Source organism: Primulina eburnea, chromosome 3, assembly GCF_022965805.1.
Source record: "Primulina eburnea isolate SZY01 chromosome 3, ASM2296580v1, whole genome shotgun sequence".
Classification (NCBI taxonomy): domain Eukaryota; kingdom Viridiplantae; phylum Streptophyta; class Magnoliopsida; order Lamiales; family Gesneriaceae; genus Primulina; species Primulina eburnea.
Window position 1 is genome coordinate 5,107,407 of NC_133103.1, and position 24,423 is coordinate 5,131,829.

The 24,423-nt window shown below is 35.7% G+C and overlaps 4 protein-coding genes across 4 annotated transcripts; 1 reads left to right on the top strand and 3 right to left on the bottom strand.

Annotated features, from left to right (window-relative positions):
• The first annotated feature begins 7,091 nt into the window (after positions 1 to 7,091).
• On the top strand, positions 7,092 to 10,614 carry LOC140825638 (FT-interacting protein 7-like). Its single transcript, XM_073187531.1, has one exon. It carries the CDS (start codon positions 7,162 to 7,164, stop codon positions 10,351 to 10,353), a length of 3,192 nt encoding a protein of 1,063 aa, XP_073043632.1. The 5' UTR covers positions 7,092 to 7,161; the 3' UTR covers positions 10,354 to 10,614.
• On the bottom strand, positions 10,608 to 11,168 carry LOC140828675 (B3 domain-containing protein At3g06220-like). Its single transcript, XM_073191599.1, has 2 exons — positions 11,028 to 11,168; positions 10,608 to 10,862 (listed from the first exon to the last, which is right to left on the bottom strand). The coding sequence occupies exons 1-2, from the start codon at positions 11,166 to 11,168 to the stop codon at positions 10,608 to 10,610; spliced, it is 396 nt and encodes a 131-aa protein (XP_073047700.1).
• Positions 11,169 to 17,364: 6,196 nt separating this feature from the next.
• On the bottom strand, positions 17,365 to 19,223 carry LOC140825639 (transcription factor TCP23-like). The gene has a single exon (XM_073187532.1). The coding sequence runs from the start codon at positions 18,675 to 18,677 to the stop codon at positions 17,484 to 17,486; it is 1,194 nt and encodes a 397-aa protein (XP_073043633.1). The 5' UTR covers positions 18,678 to 19,223; the 3' UTR covers positions 17,365 to 17,483.
• A 1,500-nt stretch (positions 19,224 to 20,723) lies between these two features.
• Positions 20,724 to 23,951, bottom strand: LOC140825640 (probable alkaline/neutral invertase D). Its single transcript, XM_073187533.1, has 5 exons — positions 23,813 to 23,951; positions 22,496 to 22,932; positions 21,941 to 22,372; positions 21,279 to 21,837; positions 20,724 to 21,167 (listed from the first exon to the last, which is right to left on the bottom strand). The coding sequence occupies exons 2-5, from the start codon at positions 22,919 to 22,921 to the stop codon at positions 20,872 to 20,874; spliced, it is 1,713 nt and encodes a 570-aa protein (XP_073043634.1). The 5' UTR covers positions 22,922 to 22,932; positions 23,813 to 23,951; the 3' UTR covers positions 20,724 to 20,871.
• Between the last annotated feature and the right edge of the window lie 472 nt (positions 23,952 to 24,423).

The following is a 24,423-nucleotide window of genomic DNA, read 5'->3' on the forward strand; positions in this document are numbered from 1 at the left end:
AGCTCACGAACCTATTATCGAACATGTTCACGAGCTAACGAACCGAACATCATTAATCTCAAGCTCGGCTCGACAATTAAGCTCGGCTCGACAAAATTGTCGAGCCCAAAATAAGACTCGAGCTCGGCTCGATAAGCTCAACGAACGAGTCCGAACGAGCTTTTTAATGAGCCGAGATCCGAAAAACTCGCGAACAGCTCGGCTCATTTACATCCCTACCCAAATGTTAAATGGAAATGAACCAAATAAATCTTAAAGGTATTTTTTTTTCTTTCTTTCTTTTTCTATTTATTTTCTAATACATATATCAAAATTTTTGTATAGTCACTCACTATTTTTTATAATTATATTTTGATACTTATTTAAATATAAATAAAATAAATTATAAAAAAATTATTTCGTACATGGGTATAATAGTATATATATAAATGTGATAATGAATAATTGTGTGTTTTACTGTTTTTGTTTTTAAGAAAATCTATTTCTTTTATAAATTTCAATACATAGAGGAGGGTGGGTCTATTAGGGATTTTCTCACTTTTTACTATATATAATTTATTTTGACTCAATTTTTTTACGTTAAATTGATTAACTAAATGATGCTTGGTTCCATCTGCCTTTGTTTATTCATAACCGAAAATATTATAATAATTTTACTAAAAAGTATAATGATATATAAAAAAACACACATCAACTTAAGCATATACCAAACTCGGCTTCAATAAATTGGGCCAAAGGTCTAAATATGAGCCTTTTGTCTTCCTTAAAGAGTTTTGGGCTTTGATTTTATTTAGCAAATTAGATTTGATTTGTTATTGGAATATTCGGACAAAATCTTGACTTGAAGAGCCTTTTTCTGTTGTGGTTCGACCAAGTCTCGAAAGGACCCATGGAACAAAAAAATTGCAAAAAAGGTTTAAATCCATTTTCTCGACAAAAATGAGGTATCAACTTTAAGCCCAGTCCTTACATCAGACCCACAAACTCCAATATCATAAAACAACAAAATTTTCGAGAGAAAAATAAAAGTTTTGAATTACAAATATATTTAAAAATATAATGAGTGGATCTCATGTGAGACCGTCTCACGAATCTTAATCTGTGAGACAGATCAACCTTTCTCATATTCACAATAAAAAGTAATACTCTTAGTATAAAAATTAATATTTTTTATGGATGACCCAAATAAGATAGCAGTCTCACAAATACGACCCGTGAGACCGTCTCACATAAGTTTTTGTCAAATATAATTAGATCATGCGTGTACGACGAAAATTCATTAACCTTTCCAGTTAAAATTCCTAATAACACTATTACGTGCCAATTGACATAAATAGCTATAAGATTTCTTACGTTGGACATTGCATAAACTTATCATCAATAATCTGTTGTAAAGGTCAATGATTTATAGCTCAATTGATATCAACGTATTTATTTTTAGATGAAAGACTCCTCCAACCAAAAATAATAATAATAATAATGTTAAATTTTGGTATAATTATTATTACTATTATTATGTTTTACATATTTGAAAATGGCTATATCATAATTAATTAAAAAAATTGTATAATGACATCGAATTTTGATTTGCAATTGAACAAACAAGAAATAATATCTTATACTTTATCCTAATTTTGTTGATTAAAAAAGGAGCATAATTAAGCAAACATATCCAAAAGCGGGGATGGCGCTGTTTGCACGTGAAAAGTGATGCAATAAAACAAAAACAATCTACGTTACCACGTGCCTCCTCTCCGGCCCGGCCCGGACCGTTAAATATAATTGTACATATTTGAGTAATGCATCTTCTCTAGCTCTCAACATTAGGATTAAGGGGATGGTCGCATAATATGTTATACGTACATTTATTCTTCCGATCCGATAATTTTTTTTATGACAATTTTTTTGGTATTCGAATCCCGATCTCTCTCTCATTAGAAAGAGGATCCACGGCATATTATATATATATATATATATATATATATATATATATATATATATATATATATATATATATATATAATATGCCGTGGATCTTCTTTCTAATGAGAGAGAGATCGGGATTCGAATACCAAAAAAATTGTCATAAAAAAAATTATCGGATCGGAAGAATAAATGTACGTATAACATATTATGCGACCATCCCCTTATATATATATATATGGCAAAAACTTATGTGAGACGGTCTCACGGGTCGCATTTGTGAGACGGATCTTTTATTTGGGTTATCCATGAAAAAGTATTATTTTTTATGCTAAGAGTATTATTTTCTATTGTAAATATGGGTAGAATTAACCCGTCTCACAGATTATGATCCGTGAGACGGTCTCACAAGAGACTCACCCTATATATATATATATATATATATATATATATATATATATATATATATATATATATATATATATATATATATATATATATATATATATATATATATATATATTGTCCCATTGCTAATGTTGTCGTATTCTTTGTAGGGTCGTAATTATTTAATAATTATGTTTTTGAAAGGCATGCACTGCTCCCACCAACATTGTAATTTATTCATAAAACGAAATGGCAAAAACTTGTATGAGACGGTCTCACGGGTCGTATTGTGTGAGACGGATCTTTATTTGGGTCACCCATGAAAATATATTATTTTTTATGCTAAAAGTATTACTTTTTATTGTGAATATGGGTAGGGTTGACCCGTCTCACAGATTATGATCCGTGAGACGGTCTCACATGAAACCCACTCAAACGAAATAAACTACTAGTTTAGAAATAATTAGAATTAATGTTTTCCAGCATATATATATATATATATATATATATATATATATAGACACACATGCATATATTTTCTTGAGTGATTATTTGTTTTGGAAGGGGAATCTTTCATCAAGGTTTTTATTTTTATATGAGTCAAAATGTTACGCTCCTATGAGTATGGTTTTACGAAAAGATATTACAAATTGCGAATTTAATTATTGTTTTTTTTTTTTTTTGTATCTTAATCTAATTTGGTCGCCAACTTCAAGAATACCTAACTTCATTTATCTATATAGAGAGCCCACACTTCATTTAAGTTTTATAAATAATTAATTATTTAAGAAAATATTATTAATCTAATTTAAACAAATAAAGATATATATCAACAACAATAGATCAACATGTTGTAACTGATTTTTTTATCTTATGCCTGGGATTTTTTATAACCTTGTGATGTAGTGAAATTTTAGTTTTTTTTTATCATATCAAGATGATGTCAACTATCATGTCTCTAAATCGGGATGGATCAACATCCAACATTAACAATTACATAATCGGAAAAAACAAATCTCATAAATATAAAATTTATAAATCAGTCTTTTTATTTCGTAAAAGGAAATATTAATTTTACAACTCCAAAATTACCTTATATAAAACATAATACAACGAAAACATAAAAATGATGACAACGCTTTTATTTTTCTTCATTATCCTTAATTCGATTTGTTCCTCTTTCTTCAATTGTTCCTCGTTCTCATATGATAGAAGGTGAGTGACCAATATGGTTGATACTCAGTAAATATGAGAATCCCCTCAGCCTTTAAAATCATTTTTCAACAAAAATTTCAAATATAACTCTAATAGCAGAAATATACAAAAAAAAATTATTATTTTCAGAAATAAACATGTATCAAATTTATTAACTGAATAAATTATGATATTCATAGTTAACTTGGTATCTTATATTTTAATCATTTAAGGGATGTTACATGAATCAAAAATCATGTATGTTCAAAGTATATATTTGGATGTCATATTTAAAAATAAGAAATAAATATGCGGACATCGGATTTGTACGGCGTTTGGACGAGTGTATGGACGAATAACAATAGGTATGGTAATCTTGCATATAATTTGAACAGTTTTATTGATGCTATATAAAAAAATTGAACAGTTGGATTTGACTGAATTTTGTTTAATTATGATACTCAAAACATGAGATAGTAGTTTATGAACAGTGGAGATTTGACTTCAACAAAACTTTGGCCCGGAAGTATCATTCGAAAAATGGATAAAACTTTGGCCTGAGTTATGTTCGAAAGTAGGGAATTGTTGTTGCTCGAAAAAATGGGAGAAAATTTATGCAAAAGTTAATGTATCTCCATTAAAAAATGAGACACATATATAATCAAGATAAATGGAATTGACGAACTACACTTGAACTAAAGGCACTAGGGAATCAAGAGTTCAAGAGCACATAACAGAGGAAATGCACATGGCCAAGTATCGTCTTCTAAAACCATGATCATTGCTCCTCTGTCTCCCTCTTGTTGCTCAATTTAGGGATCATCTTTTTGAATTGATCCAATGACTGCTTTCTTCCGAGGTCTTATTTTTTTTTATTTTTTGTCTACTTGGTAAGAAAAACTTATGTAATAAAATGACTTCTTTAGTCTATTCATTCGCACGTCTCGATTACATATTTACAAATTCTCAATGAGTGGAGGAGCTAAATTAGGAAAATGATGACAAGGTTTTAATTTCGCCATCATTCAACTGCAGTTGCTTCAATCTTATGTCATTGCCTCATGATTTCGGCTTGTCAAAGTTTGAAATGTGATACCTAAATTGAGTTTTCACGTCGGTTTTTATTAATTAAGATGACACATGATCTAATGATATTATAAAATACGTGGATAATGACTTTGGTGGGTGGATGACCACTTCTATATAATGAATTTGTACCAAAAAATTTAATCTGCAGTTTCCCAATTATGAATTCTTTCAATAAATTTCAATTAATTATTAAAAGAAAATTTTTGGATGGAGACCAGTGATCGATACACATAATCGTAAGTCATGTACTTGAAATATCAATGAGTGTGTGTCTCATTATTCACACCTATCACCTCAACTAATCACGTAGTAAAATGTTGAATTATGTATGAAATATGAATGATAAATATATGAATTTATATAACATAATGACGATAAATATAATTTTTTAAGATAATTTGAGTCAAATTTTCGATGAAACAAAAATATGTAATAAGCAAATAACTCAGACTGATCTTTCGTATCAAACGGTGTCCTGATAATGTATCAACAAAGAGGGAAAAAATTGGACATGAATTTATTTTAGAGGCAACAAGAAAAAAAATTAACGGAATCAAATTGCCACAGTTTATATCTTTTAGAGAAATTATATTTGATAATTTTAATGGATGCTCAATTTTACCCTTATCACTTTCCAAGATATTTAATAATTAAAGTACAAAAAATAAATTATTCATTCAAAAACTTCCCACATTTTTTCTTCCAAAACATTATATCAATATCCTAATATGGAACAAAAATTCTAATTAAATTCAAATTTACAAAAATAACTTTTAATTCCTAATAATATTTATATCTACATACTCGAGACCTGAATAATACGGCACCGAACAAATAATATTTTGAAAATAAAAACTATATATTTTTCAAAAAGATTGCCTTGAAAATGAGAAATTACCATTTTTGGATTAAAGGGAGAAAATGAAGCAAAATAATTTCAAATGCTTGGACCATAGAGATGATAAAAGTGTCGGCCGCCCATAATTTATTACTTAATTTTCTAATGATGTCCCCATTATACTTCAAATATGATCAGTATAATGGAAAATAATATGTTCACTAACTGTATGGCTGCATTTATTTTACTAAGTTTTTTAAAAAATATTGTTTTTATATTCTATGTTAACTAAGTCAGATACGACATAGAAAAATACTAACGTTATATTGAAATTTGCTGACTTTTCATTGTCACGTACGTTAGCAATTCGATCAAAATGATGGAAAATTAAAAAATCTAATTTACCAAAAATAAAATTTAAAATTTAATAGATCGAAACTCAAAATTAAACAATTTAATACAAATAAAAACTCATTTTTATTCGTATAAAGCCTAACAAATTTCCTATAGTCCCAAAAAAAGAAAATAAAGTCTTACTATTAAAGATAACTCAAGATTGGTTGCGATGAAAACGATGTCCATTCCATGGTTCCACTCCTCCCCCACCACCTGAAAACGAAATTCCATCTAACTAAATTTCGCAAACTTTTCAATGGTTTCAATAAATGAGTCATTTAAATATTACCCCACAAGTCATAATGAAATCCCGTACAATCTGTTTTTTAATTATTAAAAATATAATCACTGTGCCAAGTCTTGAGCAAGATTACAATATGGTTTTCATTATAAAATCAATCAAATTAAAAATAATTATTTAGTTCAAAGTTTGGATTAAAAAACTCAATCTAAAGTTCTAAACCAAATCGATTATATTAACAAAATATAAATTTTAAAAGTATATATGATAATTGGTTTATATTTCATCATTAATTAGTAGTAAGATAAATTAATAATTCTTGTTTTTTAAATAAAATTTTAGACTTATAATTATGTAAGCGGGCTAATTTTTATGTGCAAATATTTACATAAGTCCGTTAATCTAGGTTTCAATATACAAAGTTTTAACTTTCAAATTTAATATTTTAAGCCTACACTACTTATAAAATTTATGTTTGATGTGGAATTTATAATTACTCAAAGAGTAGGTCTCATGTGAGACCGTCTCACGGATCACAATCGATGAGACGGGTCAACCCTACCCATATTCACAATAAAAAGTAATACTCTTAGCATAAAAAGTAATACTTTTTCATGAATTATCCAAATAAAGATCCGTCTCACAAAATACGACATGTGAGACCGTCTCATACAAGTTTTTGTCTTACTCAAATACTTAATGCCGTTATATGAATCAAATATTTTATTTCAAAATAATCAAAATTGAAAACTGATGATCCGATCCAAATAAAACCAAACCGAAAGAATCGAACTAAACAAAAACCTAAGTTTAAATTGGTTTGGCATGCAATTGAGTGGTCCAAATTTTTTTATTTAAAAAAATCGAATCAACCCGAATTTTAATCACCCATAGCTAGAGTGTTTAAAGACCCGAAAACAAGAAAAAGAACGAATTTTTATCACATTACGACTTCTGAAAGAATGTGTGTGAATGTGAAATATTATATATTGTTGGTGTAGGGGTCCCTTTGCTGACCGGTGCAGCCTATTTCATAGAGACAGTTGTCTGCATTTCCCCACCAACAAAAGTTCCAGACCAAACCTATGTGTGTATGTTTCTGCTTGTCTTCTACCTCCAAAATTCACCACACCGCCTACTATTTTTATCCACTCTCTCTCTCTCTCTCTCTCTCTCTCTCTCTCTTCTCTATCGTCTTGCCTCTTCAATGGCAAAACTTGTGGTCGAAGTTCTTGATTCCGTTGATCTCCTGCCTAAAGATGGGCAAGGGAGTTCGAGTCCATTTGTGGAAGTGGAGTTTCAGGGGCAGCGCCAGAGGACCGCCACCAAGTTTAAAGATCTCAACCCTTTGTGGAATGAGAAGCTGGTGTTTCAGGTGAAGAATCCCAGAGATTTGTCGGATGAGACGATCGAGGTGTCTGTGTACAATGATAGCAAAAACGGCCACCACAAGAATTTTCTTGGAAGGGTTCGGATTTCCGGCATGTCTGTCCCGTTTTCTGAGGAGGATTCAGTTGTTCAGAGGTACCCGCTTGATAAAAGAGGTCTCTTTTCTCGTGTGAAGGGTGATATTGCTTTGAGGATACACGCGGTGATACTAGAATCTAAGTCGTTTGATCCCGAGGAGGAGGTTTTGCAGCACGTGAATGGTGTGGAAAATCGTCATCGTCATAATAATAATACGACTCATAGTTATGATAAGGCCACAGAAAGTACTACCGCAGTACCATCGCATGAGGTAAATGCTAAAAAGTTCGACGCTGAGTATCAATACATGGAAAATCAGGCGAAAAACAAGAAGAAAAAGGAGCTAAGGACTTTTTACTCCGTAGGGACCGGTTCCCATGGCGGTGGCCCTCCTCCGCCACCGGCTGAAAAGTTTCAGCCGGCATTTGTTGAAACCCGGAGCGACTTTAATAAGGCTGGATCGGTACCATCAGCCAGTGTGATGCAAATGCAATTTTCGGGGCAGAAACCTGAGTTTGCTGTGGTAGAGACTAAGCCTCCTCTGGCTGCGAGAATGGGGTACTGGGGAAGGGACAAGACTGCAAGCACTTACGATTTGGTAGAGCAGATGCATTTCTTGTATGTGAGCGTCGTAAAAGCTAGGGATCTTCCAACGATGGACTTAACTGGGAGTCTAGATCCGTACGTCGAGGTGAAAGTTGGGAACTACAAAGGGCTGACCGGGCACTTTGAGAAGAATCAGAATCCGGTGTGGAAACAGGTATTTGCATTTTCAAGGGAGAGACTACAAAGCAATTTGATTGAAATCACTGTGAAGGATAAGGATCTTGTGAAGGACGATTTCGTGGGTAAAGTCCTGTTTGATATTGTTGAAATCCCTCAACGAGTGCCGCCTGATAGTCCTCTGGCTCCTCAGTGGTACAGGCTGGCGGACAAGAAAGGGGACAAGATCAATCATGGGGAGATCATGCTAGCTGTTTGGATGGGAACACAAGCTGATGAAGCCTTCCCTGATGCTTGGCATTCTGATGCTCACAGCATAAACCAGCAAAGTCTTGCTAGTACACGATCAAAAGTATATTTCTCGCCGAAATTGTATTACCTCCGAGTCCATGTAATTGCTGCTCAGGATCTTGTTCCGTCGGATAGAAGCCGACCCCTGGAAACATATGTAAAGGTGCAGCTTGGGCATCAGTTGAGGCTCACCAGGCCTTCACCAATGAGGAACATCAATCCGGAGTGGAATGAAGAACTAATGTTTGTAGCATCTGAGCCTTTTGATGAGTATATAATAATCAGTGTGGAAGAAAGAATTGGACCGGGCAAGGATGAAGTGATGGGAAAGCTTGTAATACCAGTCAGGGAGGTTCAGCAGAGATTTGAAACTGCGAAGATGCTGGATACTCGGTGGTATGCTCTGCTCCTTCCTTCTGTGGCAGAGGAAACCGGGGAGAAGAAAAAAGAGGTGAAATTCGCAAGCAGAATTCTTCTTCGACTCTGCTTAGATTCCGGTTACCATGTTCTTGATGAGTCCACGCATTTTAGCAGCGATCTTCAGCCGTCATCCAAGCATCTGAGAAAGCACAGCATTGGAATTCTTGAAGTTGGTATTTTAAGTGCTCGAAATCTGCAGCCAATGAAGAGCAGAGAAGGTAAATTGACAGATGCTTATTGCGTAGCCAAGTATGGGAACAAATGGGTCCGAACCAGAACTCTTCTTGATTCTTTGCATCCTCGTTGGAACGAGCAGTATACTTGGGAAGTTCATGATCCTTGTACTGTAATCACGATTGGCGTTTTTGACAATTGCCACATCAATGGGAAAGACGATGCAAGGGACCAGAGAATTGGAAAAGTGAGGATCAGGCTTTCAACCTTAGAAACAGATCGAATTTACACACATTCCTATCCACTGCTGGTTCTTTCTCCCTCTGGTTTGGTGAAACATGGGGAGCTACACTTGGCAATACGCTTCTCGTGCACTGCATGGGTGAACATGGTGACCCAGTACGGGAAACCCTTGCTCCCAAAGATGCATTATGTTCAGCCCATATCCGTCAGGCACATTGATTGGCTGCGCCACCAGGCTATGCAAATAGTGGCTGTAAAACTATCCCGGGCAGAGCCACCCCTCCGGAAAGAGATAGTCGAGTATATGCTGGATGTAGATTACCATATGTGGAGCCTGAGGAGAAGCAAAGCCAACTTCTACCGCATAATGTCTCTTCTATCTGGCATCTCATACATCTACAGATGGTTTGATGGCATTTGCTATTGGAAAAACCCGCTGACAACAATCCTCGTGCACATTCTGTTCTTGATACTTGTATGCTATCCGGAACTGATCTTGTCCACAATCTTCCTCTACCTTTTCGTCATTGGCTTGTGGAACTACCGGTTTAGGCCTAGGCTTCCGCCCCACATGGACGCTCGACTTTCTCAAGCAGAAAACGCTCATCCGGATGAACTGTTTGAGGAATTTGACACGTTCCCAACTTCTCAGCCAACTGACCTGGTGAGGATGAGGTACGACAGGTTGCGAAGCGTGGCAGGAAGAGTTCAGACGGTGATAGGAGATCTAGCAACACAAGGAGAGAGGGTGCTCAGCATACTGAGCTGGAGGGATCCGAGGGCCACAGCCATCGTCATAGTGTTTGCATTGATCAGCGCTGTGTTTCTGTATGTCACTCCATTTCAAGTAGTGGCAGTGCTGTTTGGGCTTTACACGTTGCGCCATCCCCGATTCCGAAGCAAGATGCCATCAGTATCCGTCAATTTCTTCAAGAGATTACCAGCCAAATCAGATTCTCTTCTATGAGATTTGTACAATCAGGAGCTTCAGAAATAAGCCCTCAAGCAGATCGAGGCAGCAACGAGGCAAACTTCCTTTTCACATCTAGTGATATTTATGCTAATATTCATTATTTTGTTGAATGAGATTGAGAATTTAAGTGTATGTATGTATGTATATCTTATCTAGTTGACAAAATTCCAGTTTCCCAATTGAGCAAAGCTTGTAAAACCGAAGTAAATTACACGAATGAAAAATACTCAAAAGACTTTTCTCGTTAGCTAACAAGTTTTTTTGACAGTAGCCATATCATACACTTGAACATAGAATTCCAAATTCCCAGAGTGCGTGAAGAGTAAATAATCGCCATTCTTCAAAGCATTTTGTCTGTAAAACGCTTCCCAGCCGTCTCCAAGAGCTATGTCGCCGCTTTCCTCGTTCAATTTTATGCGCCGTTTGCATCCACAAGGACCTAATAACGTCGCCACGCTTGATGCTTTTATCTCTACATGTTCGATAAATTCTCGAGGAAGAATCTACAAATTTAAAATTCATCAGAAAAATCAATGAAATATATCAGAATTTCGAAAAATAAAATTAAAAGAAAGAAAGAAAGAAAGAAAGAAAGAAAATCCAAATCCAAATCCAAAGCGAAAAGGGTATATCCGGAATCCCTTGTAGAGTCTGAATCAGGAGCTTACCACTCCACCTGTGCTGTCACCAGGATAAATAATTTTGTAGAAGCTATTTCCATGGAAGTCCTGGTTGGGATGACTCTTCGGAACCATATTCAGATATACCTTCAAAGCCTTCTCCTCTCTCCAGTCTTGAACAATGCACATAATTCTGGAATATTTAATGCCATAGAAAAATAAATTTAATCCTGTTTGCACAAAATCAAATAACATGGAAGGTTCATTAATTATAATTGTTTACATTAAGATAACTAACATCTCTCTAAATCCTAAGCAAATCTATAATTTAATGGACATAATGATAATATTTTATTTGTTTACAAACAAAAATATAATACTATAATAGAATAAGAGTAATTGTCATATGTACAACCAAATTCAATACAAAAATTTCATTTATCAAAATTTCACAATAAATTCAATACAAAATCTCAAGAAATAATAACAAAATCTTAGATATAATTTTTGTAAATATGGTTGTACGATATTTTGGTTGTATTTATTTAGCATTATTCTAAAATTAAACCATCTTTACTAAATATTTTGATGCGTTGAAGAAATCCAACATTTTAATTATCTATAATTTTTTCTTTTCAACCCCTCATTCTCTCTTATTTTCATCAATTAACCACATATTAAATTATTTAATGATGGACATAATTACAATTTTTTTGTATTTACCTTTTTATTTCACTCAATTAAATTATTTATATATGATTAAATAATTATAATAAAAAATATTTTATTAGCTAAAATATTTCGGGGAAGACAAAAACTTGTGTGAGACGGTCTCACGGGTATTATTTGTGAGACGGATCTCTTATTTGGGTCACCTATGAAAAAGTATCACTTTTTATGCTAAGAGTATTACTTTTTATTGTGAATATGGGTAGGGTTGACCCGTCTCACGGATTATGATTCGTGAGACGGTCTCACATGAGACTCACTCTTCGGAGAATGTTGGGCTAATTTTTTATTTTATTTTTAAAGACAATAATCAACATTTCATCAGTAACATAAAACCACATTATGATATATATCTCCATGTTAACCACATCGGTATATTGTATATATATACATATATATACATACATATATCTTATTATTTATTTAAATTCGAGTTCATATAAAAACTATCATAATGTCATGGTCTAATATTTTGTTTACTTTAACAAAATACTACTTTATGTAAATGTAACTTCTCATGTCCACAACTTTTTAATTTTTTTGGAGTGGGAAATTGAGAATACACTAGTCTTATTGTAGAGGAAAAATATCAACCTTGTTTTATCAAATGAAAGCTTCCGTATGTTTTTAAAATTAGATTAATAAATTATAGAATATTTTCATAGAATTTGCTGCTGTTATATATGATATGACGCCATAATACTTATTAATTATTATTTATGTAACGCATACGCAACGATTGTCGCTCAGTAGCTAATATATATAAATTTAATGGTCAAGATAATCATTGTTGTATAAATACATGATATTCGATGATGCGACCCGGGCGAAATGGGTGAGCTGGGTCGGGTGCTCCACCGGATCGAATTAATAATTTATAATGTTGTTAAAGAAAATGAGCAAAGTAGATGGTTTCGATCGTGACCTGCAAACAATAAAAAGAACTCGTGAATGGGCGCCGGAGGGGTGTCCGGCGTGACCACTCCGATGCTTAAGTCAGCAGAGTACTCAAGCAATAAAACCAATGTAGCCAAGTGATGGCTGTGATATTGGTGTGAATGCCATGTAAATGTAAAGAGAGAACCTGGTATTTATAGTATGAGGAGTAATGATGACCTCGTTCTCTGTGCTACCTACTAATTATAGTAGGACGGCTTAGCACACCCTATATTCTGACATGTCAACTCATCGGCACGGTGTCAGAGATGGGACAGTCGCCCACATCCTATTCTGCTAGTATTATCGAGTGCGGTGCTCGTATCGAGGTGGCCCGGGTAGAAAGTTCCCGGGAGATTACAAGAGCCTGGGCCTATGACTGCCCGGAGAGTAGAGCATGGGCTTGCACCTGCCCGGCTCCAGAAGAATCCACCTGTAGACTCACTCGGATTTGGGGATCCATTTGATATTCCGGGTCATCCATGACTCGAGCTCTTACGGGGGTATCATTCGATGAAATGGACAAATATTGCACTTTGAGCAATAAGTGCTCATAAGTTTTCTCCGCTAAAATTTGTGTGAGACGATCTTATGGGTCGTATTTTGTGAGACTGATCTCTTATTTGGGTCATCCACGAAAAAATATTACTTTTTATTCTAAGAGTATTATTTTTATTTTAGATATCGGTAAAGTTAACTCGTCTCACAAATAAAGATTCGTGAGACCGTCTCATAAGAGATCTATTCTAAGTTCTCAAAGCGTTCTCATACCATCGATGACTGAAATATTTTTGAAAAAAATGAAAAACAAATATAAATTAATAGATTTTAACTTGTACTTATATTTTTAACCGGATTTGGTCGAACTCGTCCCAATAGCTCCATTGTCATCCATAGTCACAATAAAATAATTCATTTGATATTTCAACGTCATCGACTATATTTTGATTTAAAAACACACATATCCGAACAATATCAATAACATAAATAGAAACTTAATTATAAAAAAGTAAAACATTAAAAACACGTCGATTGCTGGTCCTTAAATGCATACTCTGAGGGTGTGTTTGGTTGAGTGGATTAAATACGGATAAATTAATAATCAAATATATATCGTTAAAATTTTAAGATATTTTAATAATCATTTTGACCCGGTTTAAGATCCAATTTTATTAATCAAATAGTTATCCATAAAATTGGATCTTAAACCGAGTCAAAATGATTATTAAAACAACTTAAAATTTTAACGATAAATATTGGACTATTAATCTATCCTTATTTAATTTACTCAACCAAACACACCCTGAAAGTATGTCAAAAACTTTGAGAGTGTGGGAAGTGGAAGCCATGATCGTTTGCACGCGTTGGAGAATCGGTAATTCAATTTGAATTACGGTTTCGGTGTGAGATGGGATAAGCGAATGCTATATATGCCGAGTAATCTGCATGTTTGTTTCCGATATAATTATAATTAATCTTTACGCTGAATTACATAAAGTGACTTAATTTTGATTCGGGAAATTCGATCCACGGTTGTTTAAGGAGACATGAGACATGGTTAACTTGTCGTAATTGAAAATTAACCGCATCTACAATATTATTTGCAGCTTACCGGTTGTGTAAGTCGGAAATTCGTAAATTTTGTCGCTTTCATAATGTCATTGTTTAGCTCGTAGATAAGACGATTGATGATACATGATATAAAGATCGTGAATCAACATAGTGAATGATGATTTTTTTATAAAATTTGAGTCAAACATGGGATAAATTGAATATAAGAAAACCAATCAATATATTATCTAAGCACCAAACCGGGTGGCATATTAGTGTGCCTGAATGTTGGGGGGGAAATGACCTTTAAGGTTGATTTAATCAATTTCTAATTGTTAAGTATTTAATTTGTACGATTGATCAGTTTTGTTGATACCTGTGGATGCCGAGTACGTCATTGTAATTCTGTCAGCTTTATTAGATTCCAAAGCTGAGTGACAGAAGAACCTCACCCTAAAGTGCCGATACTTATTATGATGCTACATAATGAAAATTGAAAAGTTTTTGTAAATCCCAATTTTTGTTTCTTTTCGTCCCCACTCTCTGTTGCCAATTGATTTTCCAGTTTTGTTTATGTACGAAATACCCATGGCCTTATCGAGGGGGCGTCGTTCGTGTAATTGCTCACAAAGTAACTCTGGCTATATCTTTCTTCTTGGTGGATGGTATTTCCCAAAGGATTCTCCAGTGCAATGTTGAAAATTTCTGGTGAAACTCTGTTGGAATATCGACAATTGCTAGAGATAAAATCATGATTTTACGTGTTTCATATCGCCCAACATGTGAAATTTCATCTAAAACTCAAAATAAGTCAGTGTTTATAAAATACATAGTCCTGTAGTGTTAATTGTTATTTATAATATGTGGCTTTCAGTTAGAGATGTAAACGAGTCGAGTCGAGTCGAGTCGAGCCGAACCGAACAATATCAGGCTCGAGTTCAGCTCGTTTAATGTATTTATAGGCTTGAGCTGAGCTCGGTTCGAAATCGATCCGAGCTTTCTTAGCCAAAAAATCAACTAAGATATAATAATTTAAGGGACTTGAATTCTAATTTTATAGCATTTCAATCACTTTTCTTACACAAATTTCGATGTAGTAAAATACAAGCTATTATTGTATAATTAGAGCCCAACAAATTCGAGCTCGCGAACAAGCTCATGAGTTTACGAAACAAATATCTTTAAGCTCGAATTCGGCTCGATAAAATTGTCGAGTTTGAATTCGAACTCAGCTCAATAATTTTAACGAACGATCTCTGACGAACATTTTACCGAACCGAACTCCGAACAACTCACGAGCAGATTGGTTCCTTTACATCACTAATTTAAGCTTATATTAATATGGGTGACATATATATATCATATCATACAATAGTCTTATATACAACGGTCAGGAACATCCCTTGCCCACGGCATTAGGGCACCTACCTAGGGCCACATTTTTGGACGAGCCCCAATTAATTTATAAAAAATAATTATTATAAATAAAAAAAAAGTAACATACACATAAAATACAACTCTAAACTCATGCACGTCAAACAGAACTCACGCACGCTACATTCCATGACCCAAACCCATCACCCGATCTCCCCTCATCACCTCTCGTTTCGACATCGTTCGCCATTGACCGTCGCTCCCCATCACCTCTTCGTGATGGTTGATTTTCCTAACCTCAAGTTCTAAACTTGAGTAGTTCGACCGATTTCATCTCTAGGCGAGCTCAAATTCAACTCAAGAGTTGTTCAACGGAGTCGATATTTTTAGCTTCGTCAAGTACATCATTTTTCTCAAGACTACTCCTGACAACGATCTTATACATCTGTATCTATGAGACGGGTCGACGTGATTAACACATACAGTGAAAATAATACTTTCATAAAAATAATACCTTTTAATCAAATCATCATATATTACACAATGTATTTCGATGTAAAAATTAATAATTTTCACTTAAATAAGCATATATTACAATGTAGTTTATAATATCACAACTAACAAAAAAATTAATATTTTGTGCTAAAAAATAATTTCATAAGATGGTTGGGCTAAAGATTCAACTCTCAAAGAATATTTAATATAATTATAATACACATTTTATATTACTTTGGGTGACCAATAGATTATGTCTTTTAATCATAAAGGAAAAAAGATATGGATATAAGTAATTGGTGAAGGAGAGAAGGGATCGGGAATCTTGATTTTTGAGAAATTTTGATGAGGCTATGATTTAATGTTTTTTTTTTGGAATAAATTATAACTTTTAGTCTATATAAAAATCGAAAACAAATACACATTTGAAGTAAAAATTGGTGTTGAAAGCAAATTAAAAGAAGTTGTAGCAGCATATGATAATAAGCAATTATGCACCGAGTCTTCGTGGCGATCGACCAATACAAATTACAGTATCGAAAAGAAGTAGGACTGACTGTAGGGTGGGACTTAGCAGCGAGGATAAGAAAGAAAGACAGACAAAATAAATTGACCTTATTCCTCTTTAAATCTTATCCTCTCTTTGCTTTAATCATGCAAACTATTCATTTGCAAGTGGAAGCACTCACAGATCAATTCACGAAGCAATTCAGATATCATCTTCTTCAATCATCGAGTAGTTTAAATATTTCTTGTTTGTCTCTAAATCATTCAAACATGACTTGAGATTAGACTTCTAGCATGCTTGGCCTACATACGTAAAATACAAGTATTTGGCCAAGATAAATCCATGCATGCATATTTTGAGGCAGAATTCCTTGTCCAATACTCAAATTCAAGATGACCAGAAATCAGGGAAGCAAGCGGTAGATTGTAGTTAACAAGAAAATGATTTGACATGGTGTGTTCCAAAGAATAGACGACAGATATTACAAAACTGTACCAATCTACAAAGTCCACACTTGGAACAAGTCAAACAATGGAGACATCCACCAATCAAAAATTGAAGCCTTTAATTCAGCAGCTTTTTGTACAGAATGTAGCCCCTAATAATGGAGAGTAGGGAATAACATGCTAAAGTTACAAGGATTTTACGGTCTAAACTACCAAAATTTACCGCATGGAGGGCATTATTGTATCTCGTAAGAAATTTTTATTTCCATTTCAAACACAGCATCCTCAAATCCTTGATGCATTCAAGGATACAATAAAACAGGGTCAGTTGAAAGTTCAGACAAGATTTTGACGGAGAACATCAGTAAAAATATGTGCACGCAGATTTAAATATTTAATTAATCAAAAGATACTACAATTATTGAACAAGGATAGTAATCAAGGAGGTAGATCGATCCATCATCACTATTGAGAATCTTTAGGATTTTCGTCGCCGCTATCACTGTTTTGCCGGTGGTGGTCCAAATTCATTCCTAGATCGATTCTGCTATCGGTGTTGCTGTTATATGTATTCAGTGAGGCCAACATTCCCATATTAGTTTCTGTAACACCTAAGCCCAGCTGCTGAACCTGGGGTTGTGCCTGCTGCAGCACCATCGAACCGATCTGGACCGGATTGAAACGGCCCGCACCGGGAAACTCGAACCCACCTATTCTCTGCGCGTGGGAGGCCTTATACTGCCACTCTTGTTGGCTTACCGGTGTCGTGGAGGCCCCTCCGGTCACGGGAAGCATCCAGAAAGTGTTCCCCATATTGGCAGCGGCAGGGGCCACAGCCCACATGGCGGGAGCGGAGATATAACTGGAGGGATGAGTCATACCGGCTTTCGGGTCTGATCCCGGTTCTTGGTCTTGAACTCCGCTTCTCCCCGGTTTAGGTGATGCGGCACCGCTGGTGTCTTCTCTGAATCGTTTTTTCAAGTAATTCTCATCTGGGTCATGTCCAAAATTAGTACTTGATGAGGTGAGCTGGGGGTGGAAACCCAGCATGCTAGTTGTTCCCCCGAGGAAAAGTGGCGTGGATTTCGATGGAGGGGCTGAGATGGTGGTGCCGCTGCTTCGCAACGGCACGTTGAGGGTTGAGAAATTGGCTGGAATTGTGCCTGTGCCGGTGGCGGCTATAATTGCTGGTTCAGCTTGGTGTAACAGCCACTCTATCGTTTCACCATCTGACTTGTGACCTAATTCTCTCGTAAGCTGAAAAACACGAGCTGCACATAAAGCCGGCATGCGTATGCGCCGCCCACGGCCGTCCACCTTTGTGTGGCGGTCTTTGGACGGTTTCTTGACAGCTTTAGCGGCCAAATAATTACTGTTGTTGTTGATGTCTGTATTAGTGGTGGTGGTGGTAGGAGGGTTGTTTGTAGTGGCGGTGGGGGTGGAAGAAGACGAGGGGAGTAAGTTTCTTGATTGTTGCATGGAGATGGAGCCCATGTTGAAGGGGCCAAGAGATGGGGCTGGACCGGACCCAGAACAGGGTTCGGGTTGACTTTGGCGGTGGTGATGGGGAGAGACGAGCTGTAGGGAGGAAGCTGATTCGTGGTGATCTGAGTTACTGCTACTGCCTTTGTTTTTGGTACGTGGCTCCATGAATTCCATATATCTATCTATCCTTTTTGGAATTAAGAAGGGTTCTTGTTCATGAGTTTCTGGGGCACTCTAAACAATAGTCCAAATCCAACAATCAAGATTCAGAGGTAGAAAGAGACACAGAGAATGAAAGATTAGGCCCCCTAGTAGGATCAACTAGTTTTTGTTGAACAAACTGAACGAGTGAATGTGTATTGGTGTGGTTGACTGAAGAGAGAAAGTTTGTGTCTGTGAAGCTATGGAAAAAGGTGGAATGAGTGTGTTAGCTGGGAGACGATTGTGGGGGTCCATGTCCAAGTGATGGTGGATACTTTGCAGAGAAAAGACGAGTAAATGTTGCAGATGCTGTAGCCCACTCGTGGGGTCTTCTTTATATATACACATTAGTAAAAAAGAATTGATACAGTACAGTTCAGCAGCTTTCCTTCCTCAATTATGTTAACGCCCACACACACACACACACACACAAAGCTCCTACTATTTGTTTTCTATAATGAGGGGGGATGATATTGGTGTTGTAATTGTAGCACCCACCACTTTACATACAAGGAATTTCAGTACGTGATTACTTATTTTGAAACTCTATTCTAAGTCACTAATTAATGGGTTTTTCCTAAACAGTATACTTAATGAATTTAAGGGAAACAAAAAAGGTACGAGATATGTGAGTCATATAACAATAACATGTAATCAAAATAATTCGTATTTGGCTAACATGGTGTTAAATATGCGCATGATGAAATATTTTTTTGTTTACTAGTTACATTATGTCTTTGCTAAAGCGTCTAAGGAAGCTGTAGGATGATTTACTATTTGCACGTGAACAGTGGAAGAAGATATTTCTTCAAGTGTGAAAGCTGCAAAATTTGATTGAGAAACAAGAAATTTCCTCAACCAATAGTATGATGGCTGAAGTATTTTTGTAGTCCTTTTCACTATTTTTTACCCAACACCTATTTTTTAATGTTGAAAATCAATGATTAAATAATAATGCATAGTGTGTGAATGCTGAAAATGACCATTAACATGACAATCATCACAAGCTCAATATGATATCAGTCTTCTCTTATCTTGCATTTTAATACAATTTTCCTTTCCAACATTATGGTAAGATTGAAGTTTCGTCACAATTTCAATATTAAAGTTTCATAAACATGGTATTGAACTCAATCAAAGAGAAAGAAGCTGGGAGAGTAAATAGTCACACCCCTTTAAGCAGGCAACAGAGTACGTTAGACGAAAGAGCAGGGACCATTTAGAGAAAGTGACATGAAGAAATTAGAGCCACAGAAAGAGATGGAAGATTTTTCAATAAATTAATGGTCGTGGACCTCTGCCTCTGCCTCTGGATTGGAGAGGACAAGCTAAGGTTGGACAGCTCAGGTGAGAGAGACAACGAATGATAATATCACAGCATTTAAAAAAAAAAAAAAATCCGACTCATCTCCTCAGTTGCCCCGCTCTACTCCCTACCTAATTACTTCTTCTTCTTTTCCAGACCCCGGGTTTTTGGGTCACCGGGTTGGTCCGGAATCATCGAGAGTCGGATATAACCCATTAACTAGACGAAACTCAAACTCGATATCTATTTTTTAGAAGGAAATGAACTCCTTACCACTTAGCTAAGATGTTGATCTTTTTAAAACTACATCGCCAACTCGACTTATGATTCTTGGTCAGCAGATCACAGTGAAAAAACGAGTTAACTCCAGTTGGTAATCAGCTCAAAACGGCATATGCACACTACGTCACTTTTATAATGATCTTGGGGATACAAAAATGCACTGCAAAGGAGAGTTCCAACTTCCAAGTGACCAAAACATTATTTTTTCTTTCTTTTTGAAGTTGTAATAAAAGCACGTCCCTACGTAGAAGAGTTCAAAGTGGAAATAAAATATATTAAATACTCTGATATTTGTATTCAACCACCATCTGACAGCACCATTCAGTGAAAGTTCACTTGGAGATGCCTAGCATTAGCTGATGGGATTCTATTAAGAGCAAATGGTCATCATGTATTGAAGAAGATAATGCATTTGGAAAACGAAGCACAAATGATTAAACGTCTATATCATTAAGAAGAGACCTCAAAAAATATGCTTGTCTGGAAGGGAACTATAGTGTACACAAACAAGCTTTTCATCGAACCCACAATGAGGTTTCGGTTCTTCTCTGATATTACTCTGTGCAGTATAATGATTCTTCAGCAAGTCCACGAGGAGGATCTCTTAATAACAGGCTTCATTTGCTTGTCTTCTTCAAGTGAGATCATTCCCAAGTGTGAAGGATCCTCCAACATCATTTTTGCCGCAAGATATCCAGCAATAGACCATGTTTGGTATTTTCTTGCCTGTTTGCCTACGTACCTTCCTAACTTACCATCATAATATTCAGGCCAGCTATCCTTGAGCAGACGGCTCTCGGCAAGATCTATGGCTCGTCTTGCGATTTGCGGGCGTCCAGTTTTGATGCAGGCCGCTGTTAGCAGCCATAGAAGTACTGCATTCCAGAAGCATAAAATGTCAATAGAAAAGATGCACGAGTTGATACAAGCATGAAATACACAGTGAATATGATATATCATAGGAAATGAAGATAGATTGGAAAAACCTGGCCAAGAACCTCCATTATGATAGCTCCATCTCGTATTCTTTGGATCACATCCGGTAACAATTCGCCACTCATGATTTTCAATTGCTGGATAAGAAATTTTTAGAGGCATTTCTCCAACAAGCTCCTCCCACCTTGTTTCTATAAGGTCCATTATAGCAGAAGCTTGTTCGGGGGTGGCAAGAGAAGTTAGGATAGCAACACAATTTCCTAAGGCAAACCATCTAAAATCCATTCTTGCAGGGCTAACATTGCCAATAAAATAGCCGCCGCGGGTTGGCATAAAATCAAATACCCACTCAGGGATCGAATCCGGAATCACATTAAACTTATTCACGGCCGTATGCGAGTATTCTTCGGTTTTATACCGATATATGTCATTTAATTGTTGAAAGTCAAGCCAAAAGTAACTTCTCATGTGATAACTCAAGGCATGCAAGCGCTTCACTATTCTATCGATGAACTCTTTGCCTTCGGCATCAGGCTTGAGCATTGCCAGAGCACATCTCAGTGCCATAAAAAAGAGTGCTTGAATCTCAATCGGGTAACCGTATATTCCCTGGTTTAATGAAATTATGTTTTAAGAATATAAAAGCGTAAATCCTAGCTGCAATAAAAACGTTAAACAGTGTTGTCAAAGAGAGATTAATGTGCCAACTCACCATTCTACGATCAATCATGGAACATCCATCTGCGCATAGCAAGGTCGGGAATGTGTCAAATCCTTCGGACAGACACAGAGTCATGATAAGTCTCACGCCCTTTTGACACTCTGGTCTCTCAGCCAGAGATAGGTCTCCCGTAGATTTAGTATATGCACGAAGAAGAATTATCCACCAGAAACCAGAATCAACTGGAGCTACTCTTCCAATAGCACTCTCGCCAAAATCCGCTACAATAGTATCTGTCTTGCGAACTGGATCGTGAAGAACTTTGAAACTAGCTGGCATAACACCCTCACCAAGTTTGAATCTATCTACTTTTTTCTCCCACCCTTGAAGTTGAAGTGTCTTCAGTAGGAAATTCTTAACTATATCAGGCTCTCCATTAATTAAAAAGACCAGTGCGCTTGGTACAAAATCTCGAACAAAAACCTAAATTCGATGGGAAAAAACTATATAAAGTCTTCATTGCATGCTTGTTCTCTCTACAGATTGAAATTACCGGAAAATAGTTAGAATAATAGTTTTTTTTTGCTTTCTCTAACAAGTTATTACCTGGTCATAATTCAAGACCTCCTCCGAAGCATGATCACAAGCAGCAATTGTGCCAACTGGTTGGCCCCTAAAGGAAACTAGTGACCGTCTGAGAGCTTCCCAAGCATCAACAACCATTGGGTGTGGCTCGAAAGAATTCCGAGCAGATGAAGAAGGGGTGTCCAATCCAGAACGTCCAGGAGAGTATGCACTCTCATAATTCTCTATACCTCTGGAAAAGCCTATGGATAACTCACTAAGAGACCTCTCATCAAAAGATCTCTGCCTCTCTACGTTCAATCTGGGCTTATCAAGTAGCTTTGAGAGATCATAGTCGGTCAAATCAGGGATCGAACAATACGAACTCACATTCTTAAGGCCGTTCGTCTCCTTTGCACCATCCATAACACTCCTCATACCATCCACAATAACCTTAAGACTGTCCATCTTCCGTTACTCTTTCGATCACAAAAGGGAATTGGCTATTAGATAAAGATGAAGAAAACATACTTGCACGAACTACCGAAAATTATATGGATAAAACACCTCAAACTTCTACGTGAACAAAAAACTTTTCTTGATCAACAAGACCATGGAATACGGAACAACAAAGGAAAGTTAAAATATACATACATAAATTATGGTAGTCAGGAATTCGATTCATAATAATAATAATACCTAAAACGTACCACTGTCAAAATGGAAATAAAAAGGTAATTGGCCAACAGAAAGTAATCCAAAGAGGAAACAAATCTACCACCATATTCAAACGATCTCCACAAAATCATAATTAAAAAAATAATAATATATGTGGCTCCCCAGAAGAAACATAACCGTTCCCGTTATGAATTATAAACTAGCTCCAAAGTTAACAGTTTTGACAACAAGCATACATGCGTAAGCGATAGCCCACCCAAACGGGGAAAACTAAAATCCCACCAACCATCCAAACTTTTTTTTTTTAAAAAAAAAGTAGCACTGTAGCACTGTACAAAAGATTGGAACTTCAATCACCCCTCTAATATAGCATAATCATAAAAGACAGCTGGAATTCCTGATACAACTCCAGCAAAATGTATCAAAGATCGAATCATTACAAACAGGTATAGCCGACATAAGCATATCCTACACCATATAAATCCAGAAAGCAAATATCTCGAGCAATGGTAGAAGCAAATGCTGTGGATGGAAAGAGATTCAAGAAACTAAAGGAAGTCCCGTAAAAACAGCCAAACTGCCGGAGATACATCAGATCCCCAAATAAAGAAACACACATAAATACAGAGAGACAAGCTTCAAGAGACAAGAATGTAAGAAGACAATGTGGAGGAGATATACCTCGGGGCTGGCGGCCGGCGGGAATAGCGGAGGAGAAAACAAGAGATACAGGGGAGTCAAAATGGAGAAGAGAGGAAAAATGATAAGTTGGCGGAAGCTTGTATATATAGACCAACCAACGAGGGAAATAGATGGCCGAAGGGGGGGTGGGTCTGTAAACGAGGCCTGAAGTAGGACCGTCATTATCCAATTAATTAAATATTTAATAACGCTAATTTAAAGACAACTTTTTTCATAAACAAAGATATCTAAAGACAAACTTTTGTATTAACTGTGTATTGTACACTCACATTTCATCATTACAACAGACTTATGGGCATAAATATAAAAAATAATATTATTTTAAAGACAACTTTTGCATTTTTTTGTCCACTCAAGTATTTCACTATTACATGAGACTTATGTGTATGAGCCAAATTAAGACCACCAATTAACCAAATACACTCTAAAAATTAATTTTATCGTCCATTATTTCATATGTTTCTGTTTTTTTAAAAATTAAATTAATTTATATTTAAAAGTTTATAAAAATTTAATCTTACAATCGATGAATTTTGGGTGTGGCGGCTGGCGGAGTTAAAGCTTGAAACTTACGTGGCTGAGTGTTGTTA

Excerpts from the sequence above, each read along its gene's own strand:
- LOC140825638 (XM_073187531.1), top strand. The coding sequence starts at position 7,162 with ATGTTTCTGCTTGTCTTCTACCTCCAAAATTCACCACACCGCCTACTA.
- LOC140828675 (XM_073191599.1), bottom strand. The coding sequence starts at position 11,168 with ATGTGCATTGTTCAAGACTGGAGAGAGGAGAAGGCTTTGAAGGTATAT. Across the intron at positions 10,863-11,027 it reads GTGACAGCACAGGTGGAGTG|ATTCTTCCTCGAGAATTTAT; the intron begins GTAAGCTCCTGA and ends TTAAATTTGTAG.
- LOC140825639 (XM_073187532.1), bottom strand. The coding sequence starts at position 18,677 with ATGGAATTCATGGAGCCACGTACCAAAAACAAAGGCAGTAGCAGTAAC.
- LOC140825640 (XM_073187533.1), bottom strand. The coding sequence starts at position 22,921 with ATGGACAGTCTTAAGGTTATTGTGGATGGTATGAGGAGTGTTATGGAT. Across the intron at positions 22,373-22,495 it reads AGGTCTTGAATTATGACCAG|GTTTTTGTTCGAGATTTTGT; the intron begins GTAATAACTTGT and ends CATCGAATTTAG. Across the intron at positions 21,838-21,940 it reads CCATGATTGATCGTAGAATG|GGAATATACGGTTACCCGAT; the intron begins GTGAGTTGGCAC and ends TCATTAAACCAG.